Source organism: Gorilla gorilla, chromosome X, assembly GCF_029281585.2.
Source record: "Gorilla gorilla gorilla isolate KB3781 chromosome X, NHGRI_mGorGor1-v2.1_pri, whole genome shotgun sequence".
Classification (NCBI taxonomy): Eukaryota; Metazoa; Chordata; class Mammalia; order Primates; family Hominidae; genus Gorilla; species Gorilla gorilla.
In genome coordinates this window covers 97,671,995-97,688,419 of record NC_073247.2, presented here as the reverse complement: position 1 = coordinate 97,688,419, position 16,425 = coordinate 97,671,995, and the positions used below count along the sequence as shown (strand labels likewise).

The 16,425-nt window shown below is 36.8% G+C and overlaps 1 protein-coding gene across 6 annotated transcripts in view; it reads left to right on the top strand.

The window, feature by feature from the left end:
- CHM (CHM Rab escort protein) overlaps positions 1 to 15,747 on the top strand; it is a 188,982-nt gene extending 173,235 nt beyond the window's left edge. For all 6 annotated transcript variants that reach the window (XM_004064463.4, XM_063703124.1, XM_055375410.1 and 3 more), the window contains 2 exons: positions 3,678 to 3,838; positions 12,091 to 15,747. In XM_004064463.4, coding sequence (XP_004064511.2) covers positions 3,678 to 3,838; positions 12,091 to 12,282 — 353 coding nt within the window. In that variant the 3' untranslated portion in view covers positions 12,283 to 15,747. The remainder of the gene's footprint in view (positions 1 to 3,677; positions 3,839 to 12,090) is intronic.
- Positions 15,748 to 16,425: the final 678 nt, after the last annotated feature.

Sequence of the window (16,425 nt, the reverse complement as noted above, 5' to 3'; positions counted from 1 at the left end):
GAAATTACATGTTCATTACTTAGCATCCTCTATCCATTTTAGATTTTTAAACATTAATCTTAATAGTTAAAGTGATCCCATTTTGAAATGATGTATTGTTTAGAACCTGAGAGGAATTCTTTGATAAGAACTATGTGCTCAGAAGGGTCCTCAGGTGCACTGAGGCACTGAAAAGCTAGTTTTCACTGACACATAGGCCTTTTTATCATCAGGATGAGGTAGTGGTCATATTTTAATTAAAATGTCAGAACAAATACTGTTGGAGTTATTGAAAATGAATCACCAGATAAAGTGAGCACTGGGCCATGGCAGGTCAAAGAGGCAAAGTCACCTGGAGAAGAGAACTCAATTCATTTTCCTGCCTAAATGAGGAATAAGGAACTTTATGAGCAATATGAACTTTTAATACATTAAAGCACATTCTTCTCTGTAGGAGAAGCCCCTATTTTCACAGATTGATGGCTTTTAGTATTATGTTTTGATTATTTGACATTCATATAATACCTTATGCTTTACTGCATTGTAAATATTTTAGTTTAAAACATGTACCAAAGGAGTAACATTATTTGGGCGTATTTTCTTTTTGTTTGTATTTGAATTCTACATTCTCTGTGCTTCATAATCCTCAGTGAAAGTCAGCCTAGTCACCTTTTAAAAAAAATGTATATAATAGCCATCCTAGTACGTGTGAAGTAGTATCTCATAGTAGTCTTGCTTTGCTTCTCCCCCAGCGATTAGTGATGTTCAACATCTTTTCAAGAACTTATTGGCCATCTGTCTATCTTCCCTGGAGAAATATCTATTCGTTTCCTTTGCACATTTTTTAATTGGATTTTTTGTTGTTGTTGAGTTGTAGGAGTTCTTTACATATTCTGGATATTAATCGCTTATCAGATACATGACTTGTAAATATTTGTTGTGGCATTGTAAATAGGATTGCATTCTTGACTTAGCCCTCTGCTTGATTGTTATTAGTGTATAGAAATCCTACTGATTTTTGTGTCCTAAAACTTTACTGAAGTCGTTTATCAATTCAAGGAGCCTTTTGATGGCGTCTTTAGGATTTTCTAGGTATAGAATCATACGGTCAGTGAAGCGTCTCACTCATTTTCTATCTCAAAGAGCAGCACTGCCTAAAAAAAACAGAAATTTCCCTTACAGGTGTAGTTTAAAGTCCATAGCTAGTGTGTTAAGTAATTGTTGGGCTGTGAAAGCAAATGTCTTAATTCCTTTTTGTGTGTGCTGTATCCACACACACATAGCCCTCAGTCAGGGCTATGACAGTCTCCACCACTCTGCTGGTATTACTAGCATAGTTTACTCTATCCCTAAACATGGCATGCAGCTGTAGACACCATTTCTTGCTTTCTTGTTATTGTTGTGCTATAGTTGCTTTTCTTCTACCTACCCTATTCTACACTTACTCCAATTTAATTTGCCCAAGACCCTATTCTAAATTACCTGTTACATCTTTAGTCCTTCTTACTATCAAGTTGAATGAAATGAGCTACTGCAGAAAACCAGTTCTACCCCTGGCAACTTGTGATGCACTCCTAGCCAAAGCTCAGCAACTTTAATATTTTTTGACAGTTTTGCACTTCACAACTGCATATTATTTTTCTAGCTATCTCTTTGCTTTCCAGCTGACCTCAAAGAAAGATGAAGCAATTATATATCTCTTTAAAGTTTTAAGGTCCAAAGCCTGATAATGCCCTAGTATCCAGAGCATTTATCTTCAGCCTATGTCAGTTTTTCACCTTCCTCATGGTTTCTTTTCAAAGGCGCAACGTCTATGAAATTAGTTTAAATCTATTGGATTATTCATTTCCTCCAACGTTTATTAAGCGAAGTGTTCCTTTGAGCTGGATGTTTAATGAGATACAAGATAGGCTCTCCTAGTATATGCTTAGAAATGGGCTGGGCAATATTAAAGACTTTCCAGACCTTAGCCCACTTGTTAGCAGTGCTCCCCAAGTCTGGTATCCCAAATCATAGGAGATACATTTAAGTATCTTCCCATAAGATTGGTGTAACTAAACTCATTAATCAGTTTACTAAGAGCCATATGATGTTAGCTATAAAATATGAATTCCTTATGTTCCTTTATTTTGTCAATAGATTTAGCCACCTAATACGTTCCTACATGAAGTTAGCGATATCTTAGATGACTCATAGATCTCAGCACCAGAAAGGGGCACCTTAGGAGATCACTTCTTCCACTCAGTTTCTTCATCCTATTCCACTAATAATTATGGATTATTCAGGATGAACTAGGAAAATAACTTATTTGGTGTTCTTATAGTGGAGATACTGTAAATTAAATATAATAAAATCCTGTTTATCCTGATGTGGGAAATAGGGCTTTCTTGTTAATTGAATACTGCTATTAGGTGAAGATTTCTTTACATTGATTACCAATTAAATAATAGTAATTAATGAGATAATTATGCCTTTAGCATTTTCTTTATTATTCATGAGGTGCCTCATGGTCTTGGGCAATCTTCATAAACATTCATTATTATTGTACAAAATTTGAACTTTTGTTCAGATTCAGGCTAAAGAAAACTCTCTAGTCAATGAATGTATCAACAGCAATATTTTATGTTTCCAAACAAAGAAAATTTAATTATAACAGTTTTAAAGAAGAGAGGCAAATAAATGATTATCAAATTAGCAAGAAATAGGCTTTATGCATTGAGATTAATAATGTTGGACCTTTTTATAAGCACATCGTACTTTGATCATACCTGAAAATACAACCACATCAATTCAGAAATTATTTACTGAGCATCTGTCGTGTGCTAGGCCCTATATTAGGGAACCAAAAACAAGGAAGGAGAGTAAGAACTAAGTCTACTTCATGTGTATATCCCCAGCTCCTAGCTCAATGCCTAACACGCATAAAAGACACATGCTCTTAAATGAGAGAACATGTGCTCAAAATGGCATTCACTGTTATGACTTCATTTTTTATATTTGTTGGTTGTCATTAATTTTTTAATCCAATAAGACAAAGCATTAGGATGTGAGTTAGGACAACAAAGTTTTAATCCTGTATTTACTATTTTTTTAATAATAACTTTATTGAGATATCATTCATATACCATATGATTCACCCATTTGAAGTGTACAATTCATTGTCTCTTAGCATATTTGTAGAATTGTCCAAACATCACCACCATCAGTTTTAGAACATTTCCATCACCCCAAAAGAAACGTCATACCAATTAGTGATCACCTCCCATTTGCCCCCAATTTCCTTCAGCCCTAGGTAACCTACTAACCCACTTCCTGCTTATCCTGGATATTTCATGTGTATATACTATTGAATTACTATATAATTTATCAAGTTGGTTTGTCCATTTGAAACATAAGGAAATCAATTTATGTTACCTTCTCTCTTTATAGGGAAAATTTAAGGATGAATGTGATCATAAACCCTTTGATACTAGTGAGAAGAAGTAATAGAAGTCCAAAGGAGCATGATTGGAGTAAAATCTAATTAACTTACTAATCAAAATAGAGTGTGTAGATGCAAATTTACTGAATGTTTACATACGAAGCTCTGATTTCCTACAATGTCTAGTCATGGCTTAATCGGTAATAGGCTACACAGTGTAGTAATTGACAAACATATTGTATTTTAGAATGTAAATAAAATTTATTTCTATATTTAGAAAATGAACAAGTAGAAAAGCCAAGAATTCTGTGGGCTCTTTACTTCAATATGAGAGATTCGTCAGACATCAGCAGGAGCTGTTATAATGATTTACCATCCAACGTTTATGTCTGCTCTGGCCCAGATTGTGGTTTAGGAAATGATAATGCAGTCAAACAGGTAAGGCTCTTGATGTTTCTCAGTTTTGTATTAAGATGTTGGTGTGGTTGGGAAATATTTTTTCCTCTGGGAGGAGAGAAAAGTCTAGAAAAGCATCTCTCAGTAGTACCATTTCTGTAATTTGCCCTAAAAGTTTTTTCTATGACCTACAAAGCTACTTTAAATATACTTTAAATACAGGATCAGGTATTTTCACTTTCTTGAATAAAATGTTGAGTTACAGAGATTTTTTATGAGTTCCATCGTGGGAATGACGATAGAAGATGCTAAAAATACATATTTCATAAGAATTTATAATGCCAATATTTTAAAGAAACATTGTTTCTAACTTAAACAGTTGGACAATTGCTATATTATTTTGAAATACATAAATTATTTTTCTTGGTAAACAGTCAAGAAGGTTGTAACTACTAAGGCTTATAAAATTAATTTTACAGTAGACTTAATGCATTTTTTAATCACAGAAAATAAGTTATAGCATAGTTTTACATAGTTAACTTGATTCTATTTATGTTTTGACACAAATTCCTGTCCCAGGAGCTACCATTACTGCTGCTGAGGTCTATTGTAAAGTAAGGTGGAAGTTTTGTGATAGCCATCCCGGTCAGGGCTATGAAGAGGCACAGTTTGATACAAGCTGCTAAAAGTGAGCCATGATTCCATTAAGCTGAATATTGATATGTATATATAAATATACTTCTTTGCCCTGGACAGGACGAAAACAAAAAGAAAATATTTTTTGAGACACATTTCTAAACTTTTCACGGGTAGAACTGGCACATCTGTCCATTAAGTCAATAAATGGGTAATTTAACATTGTTCTAAGACCACAGATGGAACTTTCATTCCCGCCAGTGGCAAGGATCTTATAGTAGCAAATGTCCTGGTTGGGCCTGTAATCTAATTTTAAGTCATAGTAGCAAAGCTATGTCTATCATGAGGATACAGACATCTGCAGTTTTTTTCTAGAATTCTTGTGTATTTTCTGCAGTGCCTGATGGTGATCCTGGATAATCATATTCAGCCAGTGACACCAAACAAAAATAGGAAGTCACATCTCTCATCCATCATTCATTCTGTTAGTTTAGTAAGAACCCAAGATGGCTGAAGATCTGCATTTATAGCTTGAAATGATCAAGTCATTTTTACCTTGATGTTCTAATTTTTTGCAAGTAGAAATTGCCAACAAGTTTTTAGCAAGGTAGCTTAGGTCATTTTTATCCCTGAATGAACTTTTAATATTTTTTAACCAAAAAAATTTAAGTAAGGGCTTATAATACAAGTACTAATGTAAGCTAAACATCTAAACTGCATGCTAGAAGATTATAATTGAGGGATAATTTTATCATGAGGTAATTTGCTTCTCAAGAAGATAATCTTCAGAGGTAACATGCTATACAGTAGAAAACAGTATAGTGCTAATTTTGGTACTAATTAATATATGCTATTAAATGTAAGCAGTTTTAAATTTGTTGTATAGCTTTTAATCTCATCAATTTTGGGGGAAATATTATAATGCCTACTTTAAAGAGCATTGACAATATTTATAAATAGCTTGTGTATTCAGATAAACTGCATGCTAATTCCTGTGTATCAGCCTGTAATTATGTCAATCACTAATTGGTGATTTCTGGTGGTTGGTATTTTCCAAATGAAGATTATCCATAAAAGCTCTCAGAATATCACCTAGACTTTGCTTGTGTTGACAACACAAGCCCATGCAGATTTCTTCTTTTTTTTTTTTTTTTTTTTTTTTGATACAGTCTTGCTCTGTCACCCAGGCTGGAGTGCAGTGGCGCAATCTTGGCTCACTGCAAGCTCCCCTTCCTGGGTTCATGCCATTCTCCTGCCTCAGCCTCCCAGGTAGCTGGGAGGTGCCTGCCACCACGGCCAGCTAATTTTTTGTATTTTTAGTAGATACGGGGTTTCACCATGTTAGCCAGGATGGTCTCAATCTCCTGACCTCAAGATCCACCCGCCTCGGCCTACCAAAGTGCTGGGATTACAGGCGTGAGCCACCGCGCCTGGCCCGATTTCTTCATTTTTAAAAAGCAAATGAAATACTTCATTTTACCAGTTGGCAGGTTTACATCTTTTCTTATTTGTAAAATGTATAGAGGTTGAGTAATGTAAACTTGACACTCTTGTTTTCATAGGGAACCATTTATGATTTGAAGATGCACCGAAAACATAAAGTGATCTGTCTTTAATACCCACAAGTTCAAATTGTGTGCTCCTGGCCTCCAAGACATTCTCTATTGCCACCACAATACCAACCTAAGTGATAGTTGTGATTCTTTCTATGACTTGCTCATTTTTGTATTTCAGTTTTGTTTTTATTTTTCTGAAACTGACATCTGATATATCTCTTTTCTTGGTAGATGTTGTGTACCATTTACCCAAACGTACTGATGGACAGTTCCATAGTCCTCATTCCCAAGACATTGATAGCTCACTCCTTCAGGAGCCCCACCCTCTAGGAGATGTCACTACCATGGGAATAAGAATAAATAGTACCATACTCTTTGTATTTTACTTCAAGTATAAAATGAGTTAAATTGGCTGATGTTGGGCTGGGCAGGCAACTTAACCACCATTTAGAGCATTGTTTTATGGACAGATTAGCCAGTCACTTACGACGTTTGATATACAGCCCATTATTAAGTTGAGAGCTAGCTGTATAGATTGAACTATCAGGTTGTTCACATACGGTAGTGCCATTTGTTTTCTCATGCCTTTGAGAGAGAGAGGGCAATTTTAGATGTCATATTTTCTGTAGCTGCCATTCATTTGAGCACTTTCTGTGTGTCAGATTCTATCCTTAGCATCTCATATATATTATCTTATTTGGTCCTCAAAACAATCTTACGAGATAAGTATTTGTGATATACCCATTTATAGATAAGGAAGCTAAGTCCTGAAGGGGCTAAATAACTTGTCCAGAGGTCCCATAGCTAGTAAGTTCTTGAGCCAAGAATTAAACTCAACTCTTTTGGATCCCAGTGCTTGTACACTCACCCAGTGTTATATGCTACTTTCAGCTTATGAGTAGGCATACATCCTAAAAACATTAAAGTACTATATTGATGAAATGTTTAATTTTGTTTTGTGTTGATGTATGTTAACTAGACATAGAAATATTTTAAATAATTCACTTTGTTCTCTCTGTACTTGCCAGTGTGAGCACACCAAGTCACAATATAATTAGCCCTTTCCAATGTTTTAACCACCTGAAATTTTTTACCCTTTGAGCTAACTTCCGGCTTAAAAAGGTGAAGAGGATGAAAAGTTGCCAATCAACTATTCTGTGCTTAGAACTAGGTTTAGTTGGCAAACAAAATGCAGCAGACCAAGAAGCATTAGATACACTTTCCAGAGCATGGCAGTTGACCCTAAGAGGTTCCAGCAGTTAGAGAGAGGAGAGATTTGGGAAGGGCTGGAGTCCGGCTATTGGAAATTGGCATCAACAAGGGCCAGGGCAGATGGGCTATAGGTGGGAGTTTCATAAACAGGTAGAACACAAGGAAGAGTGGTGTGACAACCTGCAACTGGTGCTAATCTTAGGAGGCAGGTGGTGCATGACAAGATATATGGAAGTATGTGGTGTGGGATCCAGCCACAGAGACTGGAGTTTAGGGTAAAAGCTATTCTATGGGGAGGAGGCAAAAGGGAGACAAGGTGTCAAACACAGAGGAACTAGCATAGAAGAAGTAAAAGAATTAGTAGTAATAATAATTATTATATTTATACTTAATATTTGTATTAAATGTTACTGACATTCTATTTTATGCCAAGGCACTAAGGATCCAGAGTTGACTAAAAGTATTTGTCATCCTGGAGGAATCACTGTCAGGTAAAGGAGAAAAGCATGTAAACAAATGACAGTGTAGTGTGGTATATGTACTAATATATCCAAAGTCTAGAAATAACACAAAGAAGAAATGAGCCCAATCTAGGAGTCAGAGAACCTTATGGAGAGGGCTATAATAGAAGAGTAGCAATTCTCCATCTAAATCAAAGACAGTAGAATTGAAACATTCTGGATGTGAAGAATAACATTGGTACCAGCCCAGGATGTAAAAGATAAATATCATGGTGTATTGTTTCATACAAATAAACAGGTATTAGTAAATCAAGAAGTCTGAGAGATGGAGGCTAGATGAAATGGTATATGATAAGATCAGAGAAGGTAGGCCTGAAGGGTTTTATTTTCTATAGTAGGAATCTTGGATTGTATCCTATTGGTGATGGGGAGTCATTGAAGAATTTTAAGCCAAAAATGGAATAAACAGAATTTTATTTTCCATTGACCCATCTGAGGATGGCATGGAGATGGATTATATGGGCGAACTCTAGAGACAAGGAGACCAGTCCAATTCTGAGGCTACTGTAGTTGTCTAGTTGAAAGATGGTGCATGTCTGGGCTATGTCAGTGGGGAAGGAAGAGATGAAGTTAAGAGATAGAAGATAAAATTGATAGAATTTGATGTTTGTTTGCATGCCAAAGATAAAAGGGAGGGAGAACTTTTACAGATAGTAAAAACAGAGATGTAAGACAAAAAGACCATTAGGGGAACGGAAGTATGAGGTAATGACTTTGTCTGACCTAGGTCCTGCTTCTACAGGGGTTGCGTGTCTCTAGCAAAGGAGTATGGTGAGTCTCCGGGATGGAGAGCAAAGACAGGCATCTGTAATGTTTAATTTCCAAATAGCCATAATAAAAAATGCAGTTAGCTATAGTTACCATGCTGTACATTAGATCCCCAGAACTTATAGCTGAAAGTTCATACCCTTAAACCAACAGCTCTTCACTCCCCAGCCTCTGGCAACCACCCTCAACTTTTTTAGATTCTACATATAAGTGAGATCATGTGATATTTGTCTTTCTGTGCTTGGCTTATTTCACTTAGCATAATGTCCTCCAGGTTCATTTATCTTGTCATAAATGACAGGATTCTTCAATTCAAATTTGACAAGAGAGCAGATTTTAAGTATTCTTACTACAAACACACACACACACACACACACACACACACACACACACACACACAGTGGTAACTATTAGTGGTGATGGATGTGTTAACTTAATTGTGGTAATCATTACACAGTGTATATCAAGTGACCTTGTACACCTTAAATATATATAATTTTTGTCAATTAAGTATTTAAAAACTTAAATTGTCTATAGTAATTGGCGTGTCCAAAAACATACCCTTGAAGTTTTTTTATTCTGTTACCCTGTCATACTAATAAGTTCAGCTTAAATCTTGACATTTTTACTTATGTTATTATTAGTAATAATGAAAATAGCAACCATATATGTCGGCTTAATCTCTGATATTTTATAGATAAGGAAGCCAAAGCTCAGAAATTGAGAAAGCATTCCCCAAATCACATAGCTGCTAAATCGTAGAGCCAGTATTTTTACTGAGGCTATCTTTTCAAAACCCATGAGCTTAAACATGTGCTATAGTCCTTAAAGTCCAGGGAATGGAAATTCTATCAACAAGCAAATAGTTGAACAAACAGTGAAGAGTTTTCTTCATTTGAACAGTGACTTGTTAAAATTACTATATGCTAAATTAGACTGTACCAGTATCACATGTAGGCTTGTATTAGTCTGTCCTCACACTGCTATAAAGATACCACCTGAGACTGTGTAATTTATAAACAAAAGAGGTTTAATTGACTGACAGTTCCTCATAGCTGGGGAGGCCTAAGGAAATGTAAAATCGGGGTGGAAGGCAAAGGGGAAGCAAGGCATGTCTTACATGGCGGCAGGAGAGAGAAAGCGAAGAGGGAACTGCCAAACACTTTTAAACCATCAGATCTTGTGAGAAGTCACTATCACGAGGAGAGCATGGGGAAAAGTGCCCCCATAATCCATTCATCTCCCACCAGTCCCTCCCTAATACTTGTGGATTACAATTGCAAATGAGATTTGGGTAGGGACATAGAGCCAAACCATACCATTCTGCCCCGACCCTTCCCAAATCTCATGTCCTTTTCACATTTCAAAACCAATCATCCCTTCCCAACAGCCCTCCAAAGTATTAAAACTCATTCCAGCATTAACTCAAAAGTCCACGTCCAAAGTCTCATCTGAGACAAGTCAAGTCCCTTCTGCCTATGAACCTGTAAAATCAAAAGCAAGTTAGTTACTTCCAAGATACGATGGGGTATAGGCATTGGGTAAATGTCCCCATTCCAAATGGGAGAAATTGGACAAAACAAAGGGGCCATAGGCCCCATGCAACTCCAAAACCCAGCCAGGCAGTCATTAAATCTTAAAGCTCCAAAATCTCCTTTGACTCCATGTCTCACATCCAGGCCATGCTAATACAAGGGCTAGGCTCCCACAGCCTTGGGCAGTTCCAACCCTGTGGCTCTGCAGGGGATAGGCACTGTGCCTGCTTTCATGGGCTGGCATTGAGTGCCTGTGACTTTTCCAGGTGCATGGTGCAAGCTGTCAGTGGAGCTAACATTCTGGGGTCTAGAGGACAGTGGCCCTTTTCTTACAGCTCCACTAAACAGTTCCCTAGTGATGACTCTTTGTGGGGGCTCCAAGCCCACATTTCCCTTCAGCACTGCCCTAGCAGAGGTTCTCCATGAGGGCTCTACCCCTGCAGCAGACTTCTGCCTGGCCATCTAGGCGTTTCCTAACATCCTCTGAAATCTATGCAGAAGCTCCCAAACCTCAACTCTTGTCTTTTGTGCACCCTCAGACCCAACATCACATGGAAGCTGGCAACGCTCGGGGCTTGCACCCTCTGAAGCAACAGCCCAAGCTGTACCTTTATTCCTTTTAGCCATGGCTGGAGCTGGAGCAGCTGGGATGTAGGGTACCATGTTCCAGGGCTGCACAGAGCAGTGGGGCCCACCCAGCCCACTAAACCATTTTTCCTCCTAGGGAAGATCTCTGACATGCCCTGGAGACATTTTCCCCATTGTCTTGTCTATTGACATTTGGCTCATCATTGCTTATGCAAATTGCTATAGCCAGCTTGAATTCCTCCCCAGAAAATGGTTTTTTCTTTTCTCCCACATGGTCAGACTGCAAATTTTCCAAACCTTTATGCTCTGCTTCCCTTTTAAACATAAGTTCCAATATGAAGCCATCTCTTTGTGAACACACATGACTGAGTGCTTTCAGAATCAGCTGGGTCACCTCTTGAATGCTTTGCTGCTTAGAAATTTTTTCTGCCACATACCCTAAATCATCTTTCTCAAGTTCAAAGTTTCACAGATCTCTAGGGCAGGGAGAAAATGCCACTAGTCTCTTTGCTAAAGCATAGCAAGAGTCACCTTTGCTCCAGTTCCCAATAAGTTCCTTATCTTCATCTGAGGCCACCTCAGCCTGGACATCATTGTTCATATCACTATCAGCATTTTGGCCAAAACCATTCAACAAGTCTCTAGAAAGTTCCAAATTTTCCCACATTTACCTGTCTTCTTCTGAGCCCTCCAAACTGTTCTAACCTCTGCCTGTTACCCAATTCCATAGTCACTTCCACATTTTCAGGTTATCTTTTAGCAGTACCCCACTCCTGGTACCAATTCTCAGTGTTAGTGCCTCTTACACTGCCGTAAAGATACTACCTGAGACTAGGTAATTTGTAAACAAAAAAGGTTTAATTGACTCACAAGGCCACATGGCTGGGGAGGCCTCAGGAAAGTTACAATCATAGCAGAGGGTGAAGGGGAAGCAAGGCACATCTCACATGGTGGCAGGAGAAAGAGAAAAGGGGGAACTGCTAAATACTTTTAAACCATCAGATATTCTGAGAACTCACTATCACAAGAACAACATGGGAACAGCCGCCCCCATAATCTAGTCACCCCCTAACACGTGGGGATAACAATTTGAGATGAGATTTGGGTGAGGACTCAGAACCAAACCATATCAAGGCTCTGTAAGAAATCATATAAACAGTATTAAGGAAATTGTATTTCTATTGATATATAGAATGAATGTGTTTCAGTTCTCAACAATCTGAACACTTGATAATGAACCTGATGAGGTACTGCCATCCTTGAAGAGTGGACATGAATACATGTATAGAATTAAAGGGAGAAGTCATAGAATTCTGAAAACAGACTTACGGAAGTTCATGTATTCTGATAAAGTACTGTAGCCTGTTTAAGCAAATTTTTAAGGATAAAACACTTAATTTTTTTTAGTTAATGCCAGAAATGCACACAGATTTTAAACCGATTTCCAAAAACGATTTTATCTTTTCTTCCTTGGCCAGGCTGAAACACTTTTCCAGGAAATCTGCCCCAATGAAGATTTCTGTCCCCCTCCACCAAATCCTGAAGACATTGTCCTTGATGGAGATGGTTTACAGCCAGAGGCTTCAGAATCCAGTGCCATACCAGAGGCTAACTCGGAGACTTTCAAGGAAAGCACAAACCTTGGAAACCTAGAGGAGTCCTCTGAATAATGGATATACACCAAACTGGATACCCAACTTTGGAAATTTTGACTGGTCTCAGAGTCTACTTGATAGAAGGACTGTTTGAGAAATGTTAAAAAGCAGCAGCAATTATAAGGCAAAATAGGTAATAGAAATCCAAAAGGGGATTTTTCTTATAGAAGACATTCCAAGAACACACAACACTTACAAAGCACATTGACTTGCTCATTTTAAATACCAAACTTGTGTGACTAGCAGATGAAAATTATAAATCAATTGATTCTCAGGAATGTAACTGTGGATATGAAAGTGATCCTATGCATTGTTAATAATTCCATGGTCTTAGGACAATTTTGCTTACCACTTTGGATCTTTGTTTGAAAGCCACATTTTCAGAACCAGCTCATGTATTTTCTTTGGTTATTTGAATTATATTTTCTTTATGGACAAGAGCATCATAACATAATGATAAAAACATATAGAAAAACTAAAGTATCATGATCTAGATAGAAGCCTGTATTTGGAATACAGGTTTGTTTTGCTTTCTATGTTGAGAAGCATTGAAAATGCTAATATAAAGGTGTTTAGACATTTTTACGAACAAGTCAGTAGTGTTTTTTAGTATCAGTAGTGATATTTGTTTGTAAATTATTTACATATTGGGAAAGGTCAATAATGAAGAAATGAAAGAATGGAAGGAAAGGTGTGGATAGGCTCATTGGTATTTGGATGTTCTGTCTGTCAAGTAACTAGAGTATTAGGCTAATTGTCTACAGACCTAATTTAATCCTGGCTGTCCTACTGATGATATTTGGTAAATTGTTTAACTTCTGAGCCTACGTTTCTCCATATATAAAGTGGAAATAGTATTACTATGCCTACTATATGAGAATGGTTATGAAGACAAATGCAATGCCATGTTTAGAATCGGTTTGCCAGAAGAAAATTGTTTTAGAATTTTCCCATTGACTTGATGAATCTCAAAAGTCTCACGCAGGAAATAATTGCTTGCTGTCAGTCAACTTCCAAACAAAATAGATCACAGTGTTTTTATTGCATTAAGCTTTTTAAATGAAAATTTCTTTTTTAAAGTAGTATTTTATAGTCTTACAGACCAGTAAAAATAGTAACAAGTAGAATTGTGGTTTTGAAATATTACTAAGGAAAACACTCTATAAATTGTTTTATTCCTTTTCTGGTAGGTAAACCTGCAACCACCAAGGACTCCAAATTGTGTATGACAGTTGGTAAGCCCTAATATACACTCTACATAAAAACGTTAGGGCTGCCTGTAATCCCAGCACTTTGGGAGGCTGAGGTGGGTAGATCACTTGAGGTCAGGAGTTCGAGACCAGCCTGGCCAACATGGCGAAACCCTGTCTCTACTAAAAATACAAAATTTTAGCTGGGTGTTATGGTGGGCACCTGTAATCCCAGCTACTTTGAAGATGAGGTAGCAGACTCACTTGAACCAGGGAGGCGGAGGTTGCAGTGAGCCAAGATTTTGCCACTGCACTCCAGCCTGGGTGACAGAGCAAGACTCTGTCTCACAAAAAAAAAAAAAAAAAAAAAAAAAAGGGCTGTACATAGGCAGCAAACTAAGCTGCAGTGACGTTGCCTATATTTAAATTTTCTCAAATGGCCAAGTTCTGATGGTCTACTTTATTTGAGCAATAGTTGAGACTTATAATTGCCTGTAAATAAACAAACAAATGAACTATTTGTTTTTTTTTCACAACATCTGGCCTATATTGTCTGTCAGGAAGCCATGGCTCCAATGTAAAGTACATAGTTCTTACATACTTCAACTGCAGCTGGTCCCTGACCTCACCAGGTTTCAGAGATGTTCTTAAAGGAAGCCAGCTGTGGCAGGTCACAGATTCATGGGAAATGGAAAGAACCAAGGAATATAGCTCTTGCCTCACCTTTCTACCCACTGCAGATATAGTTCAAGCCAGAATAATGGAAGAACTTAACTTACTAGCCTCTCAGGCTGCTCCTATCCCTACCTCCCAGTGTACAGCCCCTCCCCATCTCTTTAGTCCCCTTTCCCTCACTTCCCCTTTTATAATGTCACATAAATCAGGGACAGTAGGATCACATTATAACCTACTTTGTCACAGGGATTCGATTTTTCTTACATCAAATCATGTTTCCTGAAACCCAGCTGGGGCATATGCACTCAATGTCTAATACATACCTATTAATGTACCGGGTATTGGCCTTGCCCCTGGATATCAGCAATATATTATAAAAGGTTCCAGTAGATGAGACGATTGAGTCTGAATACAATTGCAGTAAATTGTGCCAATAAAGATATTGTACTGTTACGGTCTTAGAGTTAAAGCCGCTTGAATGCAGCATGCACATTCATGTAAACAGACAATCAGGGTAGGCCTAGAATAACCACAAAAATTCTATTGGCCTTACTGCAGCCACCTATATGTAGAACAATGGAGGAGATAGTTTGTGGTCCATTATTGTACCCTGTTTCATCCATTAGCCAGCATCAGAATCTCTCTTTCAGGTCATTTATTAAATATGATTGAAATGTTTAAAAGTTCCAGAACATGATTCATGATGATTAAAATATCATACAACTGATAAAAGACTTTAAGAACTTTATATATTTCCTGTTGCCTCAAAATGTAACAGAAATTATTCTTAGAGCTTTGTTTTTAGCTATCCTAATTACTGCAAATAAATATTTGTTCTTATAGTTTTAAATCAAAAAGAAAAGTCTTGTTATAAAACCTTAAGCTTGAAATCATATTAATAAAATATATTGTACATAGTGGAAAATTTTCAGTAGCTAATTTAAAATTTCAGAAAATGCTATTAAAAAATTTTGATTCATGTATTTAAACTGTTTAGTTATGCATGCTTCTTATTAACCGAAAATGATAATACCATTCAGTTTAGTGATCAGTATGAGAACCAATACCTAATCCTATGTTGCTACTGTATTTTTTCCTAGTTGGTGTGCCTGCTCAGAAAAACATATACTGTATGTGTATACATACCTGTGTATATATAAAAGGTCAATTTATATATTTTTCTATAGGAAAATGGAGTAACAAGTTCCCTATCTCCCATATTTATTTGTCCATAGTAAAATGGCCACATTGATGATAATTTCTAGAACTAGTTTCTGAGATTGTCAGCCCTTTGTCTAAAATAATGGCAGTATTAATGATTGACTTCTGTCACTGCCATAGTTACCTGGATTGGCAGCCTTGGTAGCCTTTGTCTAAAGTACTAAAGAGTTCCAAAAAATTTTGTTGAAATTTAATTGCTAAATAGTGGTTGGTGATTCTTTACAGTAGGAATTGTAATAATTTTCTTGCAAATAAGTTATTTACTGCTATTGATATTGAATAATTTGTCTTTTACTCAGATGTATTTCAAAAAGCATGAATATATGATTATTCATAAATTGTACACTTTACCAGTAAGTTTTCAGAGGAAATAAAGACTTTTAAATCCTTTTCAGTCATGGTGTCATATTTTGTAATACTTGCATCTTTTATATATGCCAAGAATTTGAAGATTGCTTTTAACCTGATTTATGTTTTAATATTAGTCTAGTATGTAAATACCTAATTGTCAAGCTGTATATTTGGTTTTGTTTTTAGGCATCTGCCAACTGTGCTAAGTTTGTGAGAAAGGCAATGAAATAATATAGGGGCATGAGCTACTTTGCAAACTGTTCTAGATGCCAACATTAGTGCCAATATCAAACAAAGGTGGATGAGACCTTTCTCTGTTTGGAATCAGTGCTGTAGAGGCTGTGCGGCATGGGCTGTGAATTTATAGTACATTGATTGCCTACAGACTGTTTTCACATCTCACTTACATGATGAGAATCTGGAAGGTTTTTCATATCTGCTTTGTAAATGAGAACCTGAAATGTTTTTCTTTAAGGGGTTTGAGTCCCCAGCAACTCATTTGCAAGAGACAAGAGACTGCTGATGTTCTTTTTATGCAGAAATTATTCACTAAACTATGATTTGCTATTGAGTCAAATAATTAAAGCAGACTGACACTTTTTGTCAATTTCAAGTAGTTTCTAAAGTTCCTCAGTAAGGAGACATTAAAAAGATAACAGGACTCTCAAAACTGGCAGCTTATCTGTGAGATTATTAATCAATTTTAAGAAAGATAAGATTA